Source organism: Medicago sativa, chromosome 1, assembly GCF_051527215.1.
Source record: "Medicago sativa cultivar Bolivia chromosome 1, Bolivia_mono, whole genome shotgun sequence".
Classification (NCBI taxonomy): domain Eukaryota; kingdom Viridiplantae; phylum Streptophyta; class Magnoliopsida; order Fabales; family Fabaceae; genus Medicago; species Medicago sativa.
In genome coordinates this window covers 76,233,173-76,243,532 of record NC_140749.1, presented here as the reverse complement: position 1 = coordinate 76,243,532, position 10,360 = coordinate 76,233,173, and the positions used below count along the sequence as shown (strand labels likewise).

At 34.8% G+C, this 10,360-nt stretch overlaps 1 protein-coding gene across 1 annotated transcript; it reads right to left on the bottom strand.

Annotated features, from left to right (window-relative positions):
* Positions 1 to 216: 216 nt before the first annotated feature.
* LOC146957530 (Vps51/Vps67 family (components of vesicular transport) protein) lies at positions 217 to 9,595 on the bottom strand. The gene is made up of 20 exons (XM_085736957.1): positions 9,227 to 9,595; positions 9,003 to 9,142; positions 8,750 to 8,804; positions 8,491 to 8,598; positions 8,154 to 8,252; positions 7,963 to 8,040; positions 6,071 to 6,148; positions 5,279 to 5,401; positions 4,396 to 4,496; positions 4,238 to 4,305; positions 3,260 to 3,333; positions 3,087 to 3,153; positions 2,677 to 2,786; positions 2,264 to 2,533; positions 2,033 to 2,149; positions 1,589 to 1,660; positions 1,452 to 1,502; positions 1,027 to 1,254; positions 745 to 921; positions 217 to 589 (listed from the first exon to the last, which is right to left on the bottom strand). Exons 1-20 carry the CDS (start codon positions 9,407 to 9,409, stop codon positions 467 to 469), a joined length of 2,322 nt encoding a protein of 773 aa, XP_085593083.1. The 5' UTR covers positions 9,410 to 9,595; the 3' UTR covers positions 217 to 466.
* Between the last annotated feature and the right edge of the window lie 765 nt (positions 9,596 to 10,360).

The following is a 10,360-nucleotide window of genomic DNA, read 5'->3' as shown; positions in this document are numbered from 1 at the left end:
ATGGTTAGTTCACCACTTTAGTTAATGTCATAGAAGACTATAAATAAGAACTAGTATGTACCCATTTCTTATCTATCAAAATGTTTCTATGTGAACCTTTTTCTCATCTAAAGCCTTAAGACTCTTGTTTCCGATTCTCCGAACTCTAAATTTCTTAACATTGGACAAAAGGCAGATTTTCTGCTAGTCAATGAACTTAAGTCTCGACACAAGATCGGATGAAACTATCTAGTTTCCATACTGTCTAAAAAAATAATAATATGCAATGTGATATATGTTACAAGTTACAAGGATTTACAAATTGAACAGAAAAGTAACCAAGTTAACAATCAATTGCCAAACCATCACTAATTCTACGAAAGATGACGAATACAACAAAGGCATCCTTAGCTCTTTTTTTATGTTCTTAACATTAAACGTGTATTTATATCAGCAGGTCGGGAAGGTCACATGAACCCAAAAAATTTTATGAAGAGATTGTTGTGTTTTGTTCCTTGGTTTTAGCCAACTTTGCTTGTACAAGTTTGTCCAGTATAGGAGGCTCCAATGGAATTGGATCAAGACACCGCTCTGCAGTAGCGACAATCACCTGTGCCCAAAGAATATAAAAATCAAATAGCCATTAGGAGATGCATAGAGAAGACAAGGAGAAGCTAGGGAGGGATGAGGTTGCAACAAAAAAATCAGTAAAACTATAACATCAATTTGAAAAATTAAAACCACAGAAACACTGTTTCTCCCAACCTCATCAAGCAAGAAGTCAACCGCAGCTTCATCTTCAACTATTTCCCTTATAGGGGTCCTTAGGAACTGGATATCCAGTTGAATTTGTTGGAATCCACTTCGATTAAAAGTTTGGAGACGGACAAATTCTTGTACACTTTTCAGGCAGAATTTCACTATTGTAGTAACAACAGACTCCTGCAGTTTGTCGGCAAAAATGATATGATGGCTTGCAACCAATTGTTTATATTTAAATCACGAATATGTTCAAATTCAAATCACCAATATGATGCCACTCAATACCTGTGTATATTCTATTTTTGTGAAAATTTCAACTTTTTGCTTAAACAGTTTTGCTAGATGTGTTTCCAGAAGCTGGCTCCTTGCCCTTTGAGTATTTGACCTACCCAACTTCTCCTCCCGCAAGGGATTGCTTCTTGATGAAACACTGCTTCCGTTACTATCAGTCCTGCGGTGCTTACGTATACCTTGAGGCAAAATCTGCTTCACTTCATTATGTATAACTTCAAGCTGGAACAGAAAATAAGATATGTCAAAATTATCCTCCAGTTTACAGCAATTAAATATCATACTATGATCTTCAAGTAAAGATATTCAAGACTTCATGTCCGTGCATTGTATTTCAATTTCAAATATGTAACATTAGCAAGACTGATAATTAATGAAAGAAAACAGAGCGGTTGATACGAAAACACAGATATACCAACCTCTTGAAGAAAAAAATCAACAAACATGTGCACTTCTCTCGGCTCCTTATGCTGTATAAAATAAATAATAATCTTTAGACTGCTCTTTCAAAGATAATCACCAATCTGTTTTTAAGAAGAGCATATAACAGGCTGACCTTAACCCAATTCGGTGTTGTAAACCTCTTCTTCAGGATAAGTGAAATCCTCTGGGTTCTCATATTTATGTACTGAAAAGAATAAAACAGTGTATGTAAATGATGTGTAAACAGTCAAATGAGATTAAATATCATCCAAAACCAAAACCAAAGCATTCAAGGAAGAGCACTGCAAAACAAAAAACAGAGAAGTGAAGCTTGCTAGTTCCTTTGGAAATCAAGCTAGACGAGTACCTTAAGAGAAATTACACTTGTGAACATTTCAGCTAAATTGTTCTTCCCTACCATCCTTTCACTACCCATTTAATAATGAATTAAACCTTTATTTCCATTTCTATTGACTATGAACTTCGGTTACTAGCAAGCACATCTAGTACTATATACAGAGAGTTATAACATGAACTGCAATTCCATTGAAAGGAAAATATGAACTTGAAAGCATACCAGGTGCAGGAATTTTTCACCAGCTGACCGGAATTTTCTACAGATTTCTCCCGGAACAAATGCAGGTCTAGATTCATAGCCTCTAACACTACCACCAGAAAAGGAAGCAGCTATTTCCTGAAGATTACAAGGAAACTTATGAGGAATGCAGTGAGGATATGGAAGGAAAAATAACCACACAAATTTATCCACTTTCAGAAATCAAATCCAAGTCTACAAGTGGATCCTTGCCTCAGTGATTTTTGGGACGACAGTTTGTTCAATAAAAGCCGACAATTGTGCCAGCACTAGGACAAGGCCAGGAAAAGCTTTTTCATCGATAACTCCTTCTGCCAAACCATGTACTTGAATAGCTGAGGAATTATTTCTTCCTGAAAATAGGAGGAACTGATCTTCAAGTTGCTTAAAAAAAGTTTGAAATCCTTCTTGAACCAAATCAACAAATAACTCTCTTTGTCTAACTAAGATCCCAGAGTCATCATCTAAAATTTTGCGGAAGCCCTGAAGGGAGAGAGATAAAATGTAAATGAAACACAATTAAAGAGAAATAACAAAAAGTTTAAACAATAGCATTACATGCATGCACATGCTTACATGATTACGCATAAATCAATTAGACTAGTCTGAGCTTACAGAGTGCTTACCAGCAAGACGTTCATGCCTCCTTGCAGAACTGCTTTTGTACTGGAATCAAGAACAGCTTCTAGGGAGTACTGCTCTGCTCCATCCTTTTTCAGGACTTGTAAGAAAGAATCTATCAAACAGAAGCTAACTCAGCATCGTTATAATTTAGAAATACTACTTTCCACCAGATTTTTCCAAGAGAAATCATGTGATTACGTGTTAAACGTCAAACGAGAATTAGTGACAACATAATCAATAGCATTTTGTGATTTCGGTCATTTTCGAAAACAAGTTGTCAGCTTGGTATAAATCAACAAACCCAGTTTTCCAGTTTCAACATTTTGTAATTCTCCTATGGCGTGGTACAGTAAATATTTCAAACTTAAAGCTAAAAGCAAATACTGGCAGCTTTCTTAATCATAGAACAAACCTGAAATGTCTTGCAGAAGATGAGAAAATGCACTTCTAACATACAACTTGACAACAACATTTGCAGCCTACAAATATTCAGAGGATGAAAATATATTTTCTAACAATAGGAGGAATTTGAAAACTACAGCTAAGGTCAGAATCAAATTTGAGCCAATGGCATCAATGAATAACCTCAAGAGAATGGTTAGAGAGAGCTGCTTCTGGTAAGACTTCATCTATCAGGAGTACATCATCCCAGACAACTCCTGTAAATATCATTCAAATATATCATAGTCAAAGCCACAGAAGGAAATTTGATTTTAACAACGAAATAATACACAACAAGAGTTATAAGTTCAAGGAAAAAATGGCTTGGCAACAAAATATTGAAAACTTACCCATGAATAAATCTATCAAAGAAAAAATCACTAAAAGAAGTTAAAATATTTCAACTGTATCAGACAGGGCAAATTAAATTATCTTTTGTCCAGGCATCACATTTTCAGATGATAATTTTGTATTTTATCATTGAAAAACGAGTTTGATAAATTGTTGCCAAGATGTTTAAAAGGAAGTGTACTGATTAAAATTTTGAAATATTTCAAGAAACACATTCATTAATAGTTGAGTAATTATTTCAATGCATTAAATATTTAAAGAAAAATCCCAGTTTAGCATAAATGGTGCGTATATAACAGCAATAAATGGGGATAATGATGATATTTTTTTATAGTTCTAATAAATCATCAAAGACACATATTAAACAAACACCACATTGCAATAAAGACATCCAGAAAGACAAGCAAAAACCAAATGGATGCATATAATCAGGAGAACAGGGTGGTGCATTCATGGAAAGTATAGGCCACTTTCAACACATCCAGGCCTATAAGAAATTGATTTAGATTGCGTGATATTAAAACAAAAAAATATTAACTAAAGTCTTAGGCTTTTTCTTAAAAAAAAAGATCTGCCAAAGTTAAATTGGACAAAAAGTAAGATTATTTTTCATATAAACAAAACTTGCATATTATATAACAGACATAGGATTCAAAGATCACTGTGCCACATCTACTTAATGTGGAACTAAATTAAACTAAAAAGCAAACAAGCATAAGAAATCAAGCATATGTCCAGAAATTGGGAAAGTAGCAAAGATTTACTCCTTACGAAGAACACCGAGTAAATCTTCTGGGTGAATCCGTGTCTTCACGTACTCCTCCGCAGTTGCAAAATTCCTGGCAAACATTGAAAAAGTAAGCATGATACATATACTTTTTTACCAGCAATAGATAAAATGGCTTCCTATGGTAGATAAAAATACTAACTTGGTAACCAAATCTTGAGCAAATTTGATCAACTGCTTTTCTGAATCCGGAAATATCACTAGAAGAGCACGGACAGCCTCCATAAATTCATGAGTTGCTGCCTATAATAGGAAATGGAAGAGAAACAATTTTGATGTATCAGTCTCGTAATATTAGATATCAAATAAAAAATCTGTACTAGTGAAGGTGAATTAAGTTATGTGTAAAAAGAAAGGAATTTTGGATAGAATCAGAATTCAGAATAGTCATCCTATAATTATAAATATTCCCATATCATCCATTTTGTTGCAGATAATTAGACACAATCACATAACTACTGTACTCAGTGACACTATCTTTTAAATTTCCTGTTATTAGCCAAGTCAGCAATTTTCAAGTTCATCATATGAACCTCAACAGTTTAAGAACCACAAATCATCTTCTCATAGAGTGGAATGATCTATCTTCTATAAGGATGACCCAACCTAAGATAGGCATCCAGAATTGTTCAGATCAGAGCCGTACATTACTTCACAGAATCATCACCATCTTGATTGAAATTGTTGGAAATTCCGCCTTAATTGCGGTCCGCCCCTAGTCGCCTAAATTGCGACCTTTGGTTAGCCTTAATTGCAGCCTCCAACACCTTCATTGTGTTGGCTTTGAGGGGGTGGATTTAGTCCCACATCGGATAGATAGCACTCTTGAGAAGAGTTTATAAAGAGGAGGCACTCCTCACCTTACAAGCCAGTTTTGTAAGGACGAGTTAGGCCCCAAATTTCAACAGAAATGATAACAAAAATGATGTATGAAAATACATATTTTAATGCTGTTTGCTGTCAACATCTTAAAGGGACAAGGGAGGAGGACATTAAACAAGACATACTGCTGCGCTACTAGTTACCTTGTGAGAAGATGCTGAAGGAGAAAGGTCTCCTGAACCATTGTTTATTTCCTCGGGGCTCAGCTGAATGTCTGTAATGGATTGTTCTAATTTCTCAAGTAATTTTGTCTTCAAATTGTTCACCTGCCAACAAATAGAAAACTTCCTCTCAGGAAAAAAGAAAATAAAAACAGAAAACTTACTATCATATGAACTAAATCAATAACACCAAGGCTTTGTTTGCGAGTTTGGAGGGGAGGGGAAGGAAAGGCTTTGAGGGGTGGAAAATATGAGGGAAAATGGAGAAATCTTTCAAATTTTTTAAAAGGGTAGGTTTTTAGAGATTGATAAATTAATGCATATTATTACTATATTTTTAATTTTTAAAATAATATAACAACATAGATTAAATTTGAAGAATTCATATAAACCCTCCAAAACCCCCCAAAACCCTCCTCCAATACAATTTTTAAGTTCCCCCAAATGAGGAGGGTTTAGTATTATGAAGAAATGTTAACCCCCCAAAACCCTCCCCTCCCATTTTCCTCTATTTCTTCCACTTGCTCATTCCTTTTTTCCCAAGCCTTCCCCTCCCTTCCCCTCCAAACTCGCAAACAAAGCCCAAAAGAAACAATGTTCATTCTCTTCTCTCTATTAAAAGGAGGGCACACGAAGGACCCAAAACTAACCATACAGAGCAATAAAAAGAAGTATTTCACATCATAAGGCTGGCTTTTTAAAATTAAACATTCAGAAATATTTACTAGCTAGTACAAAATGAAATTCCATAAATAAATAAAAAACAGTACAAACCGGAAAATCCAACTGCTTAAGGAGCACAGCAGCCTCTGCTCTCACTTGTATTGATTCAGAATCTGAGAATAGCTTCCCCTGGTTAGAGAGAAGAAAAAAGTCAGATCACAATACCAATGATAATAAACTAACTATTTGATTTTAGCATAACATTGATTTTAAGTTGACTGTCATCCTATAAAGCAAGGACACCTCTCCAAACTGCAGTGTTGGGTGACATCCCAAACACCCCTTGAACATGCATTGAACAAGTGTATGACACCCCTTAATAATGCCCAATTAAAAAACTATTTTTTTTAGCTCAGACATAGCTTGCAGACAGACCAAGGGATTGAGCCGACACCTCCTCTCGGTAGGACACTTCTATCATTAAAGAAATAAAGTTTTTTAAAAAAAAATCAACTTATATTAAATGTAAAAATATTAACAAATTGAGATCAATTAAAATAAATGAAACACAACCTTTATTCATTGAAATGTAAAGTCATAAAATGATCCCTAGTAGTTTTAAGAGACACGGTTCATCTTATTTTGGGATTATTTCTATAAGGGTTGGTTACATTATTGAATGAACCTTCTTAGTCTTAGTATTCTTTTTGTATGGGTCGTATATATATAGGGAGTGTATCTACTGAGAAAGCCTATTCTTATGCGAGAGTGAGAGGGTCGATTATCAGCCCTTGGAATAAATTCATGGTTGAGATTAAATCATCTTACTAAGTGAGTTAAGTGAGTCACATGACACTTAATCTCCCCTGTTTTCCTCTTACACACCGTTTTCTCCCTTCACCCTTTGTGAACTGCAGCTCCTTATCTTCTACAATCATGGTTGTCGATGCTACTTCTACTCTTCCTTGAGCATTAAAATCTCAAATCAAAGACCAACGGGTTTGCTGTAAAAAACATTATGTTTGTGTATTGGATTGAAATTGATTTTCGTTTGTTTTCCCCCTTCTCTCAATGTGTTGGATTGAATTGAATTACATGAATTGGGAATTTTTTACATGTTTTGCAGGTTTCGATTACAGGAGGTAAGTAAATTAGTCAAAAAGAATTAAAAAAAAAAAAATCAATCTTTCCTTGTACCTGTAACATCAATGCAAAGTTGCAATCAAAAGACAAAAAATATTCACTTATGTGCCATTCAAAAAAAATAATTCCCTTATGTAGATGAACATGTAATTGTCAACTATTTCTACTAAAATTATAGATATTATGAAAGACGGTGGCATGGTAGTAGCTGGTGCTTGTTGGTATTTTCCATGGTGATAGTTACTGGTGGAAAGATGAAAAGGCATGAGTGACTATAGACTTGAACAGTTGTGAGGGGTCGTGTGCAAATAAGTTACACGATTATGTTAATTTAGTGTTTTAATCTCAACCATTAATTTTAATCCAAGGGCTGATAATTGACCCTCTCACTCACGTATAGGCTTTCTCACTAGATATGCTCTCTCTCTCTCTCTCTCTCTCTCTATATATATATATATATATATATATATATATATATATATATATATATATATATATATATATATATTTCATTCTGTGTGTATGTCTTAGTGCCCTATATTTTATGCTAGTGTTTTACAATGTCCACATCAGAGTCAATGAGCTTCATAATTGTTTATAAGTTTTGCCCATGTTGGGAAAACTGGTTTATAAGGTTTTATAAGTTTTACTATGAATTTGATAACTAAATAAGATAGCATATGGCTATCCGCCAAGGGTCTCATACCATGTTATGAGCTGATATGGCTATTCTACATGCAAATGAGATAGAATAGAGCCAAATAATAACTTGGAAGCTAAATAATCCATATTTCCCCTGGCTTGAAATGTTGACTGATAAACCCATTTCTAAAGAGCATGATAAGATGATAGAAGTATACCTGCAAGTTTTTTATTACATTAGCTATCGCTTCTTCAGATGCTTGCTTACAGTCCTTGAATGATGAATCTCCATATGCCTGATAGAAAGAGGATATAACCAAGATATTTCATCTGAGACCTAGATTGATATGTTGCGTGTAAAAGTAATAATCAAAGGATTGAATTAGAAACCATATAAGGAAAAAGCAACCTTAAAAATCGGCATTGCTCCGGTGTAAAACCTGACTGCGTCTGCATACGCCTCTGACTTGATGCACTTGCCAAGTCTATCAGGAAGATCATATATAAACTACTCTTCGACAAGGGTAAAAAGTGTGTCAGTCATATCATATCACAGAAACACTTGTTAAAAGGTAAAACTATCATGCATTATAAAAATGTAGAAAGATTATTCAACACAGGGGCCACACTAAAAGAATAAGTTTTTCATTGTTAGGTCCATTCAGCAAAAATCCAACTTGCATCGCATTTAATATGTGGAAACACAAACATACAATGAACAATGACATGGACAATTGCTTTGATACCTGAACTTTGCGAAGAAGATTACAAGTCCTATGCAGTTTCTCAATATGCTCCCTTTTGTCAAATAGAGAAGTGTTCACGTTGTCACTCCTTGACTGAACAGACATTATCTACGTTGCAAGAAAAATGTGAATCCTATCAAATTCAACCCTTATCTTCCTTTTTTCATTTCACTTATTTTCAATAAAAAAGCGCGCGTTCGCAAACACACACACAAAGTCAGAATGAAATTGAATTCCATAAATCTAATGCTACAGTTACCTTGTCGAGAAGCTGTTCCATATTAGTCTCCATCCCTGAAATGTTACTTTTCATCCTGTTCAACAAAACCCAAATACAACGGTTCTTTCACAAAACACACTCTAAATAAAGCAAGAGAAAAATAGCTATGAAGGACTGACAGACACCGAACATAACACTAACACGCAGATAATTATTTGAAATGTAATCGCATGTGTCAGTGTCAGACACACACCGGACACACCTTCGATCAGAAATGTCGGTGTCTACATACCTCTTTATAGTATCCGTAGCGCTGATGAACTTATTGTAATTCTCATAAACAAGCATTTGCAAATCAGTATCAAGATTCTTAATTTCAGCTGCCATTTCAACATGTCGTTGAAGTAAACCTTCCAAATTCGATTTATAAACCTTCATGATAATCAATATTAATCAACCAATCAATTCAAATCAATTTAACAAAAATTCAATGAAATGCAATGAAACTAGTGTTACCAGAATGTTCATGTATTGATCGGGATCGAATTCGGAGGAGTTAATGTCATCGAGAGAAGCGTATTTAGGGGAAGTGATCGCGGAGTTGGAGGAATTGGAAGGGTCTGGAGAGTAGAAACTGGAAAGCAGATCGCGCATTCTCTTTGCTTTATCGTCTAATTGTACTTCATCTGATGTACCCATTTTGAACTCTGTTGAGATGTGTTAAGCGAATTTGATTTCTCTTGCTATGATCTGTGAAATGGTGAATTGAAAAGCTAAACTGGTTTTTGAGATTTGGGGAAGACGATGTTTTTTTTTTTTTTTTCTTTTCTTGTGATGTGAAAATGGGCTCGTTTTTGAAGTTTGCCCGGTGTTTTTAGTTAGAATGAATTAATTTCTTTTTCCACCCTAATTATATACCTGAAATTGTCAACTCCCCGATTGACTAGTTTTAAAGACCAATTACAATTCAGACTCGTATAATACATATTCGAAACATATAATCTAAATTGTATCGGCACAAGAATAGAGTGTGCTTATTATTTTTTTGAAGAAGTAGAGGGTGTTTATTGGTTAATGCCTTTTTTTTTCTACGAATCCAAATTGAGTTTAACATGCATCAAAACAAATTACAAACAAAAGTTTATTGGAAGCATATGGAACACTACAAATTAAACATAAATTAAAAAAAGTAGCACCAATATCCAAAGGTTACAACACAAAGTCCAAACATAAATTGAAAACACAAATTATCAAAATGTTACAATACATAAACAACACTACTCCAACCCTGCCACCAACACCCCCTACTTTCGGAAATGAACCAATCCTTCAGACCTCATCCATGTATGCTTAAAACCTAGCCAAGTTTGACTTCCTTGCTTCACATGGCTACAATCCATTATCCCTCTGACATAATCTCGAATGCAGCTTCATTGTGTGGTCATGTCCAACTGTTACACGTCCCCTTGATCAACAACAATATCATCAAGTGGCTCGTGCCTAGGTGACCTCGAAGTCTTTACCTTCAGTGGAGGCAGAGCGTATGTATGTGAAATGATAAAATACCACCTCATGTATCAAGTAACTCATCCTCCAATCACGACAACCTGGCACAAGTCTTGGACTGATAACACACGATCAAGAAACTAT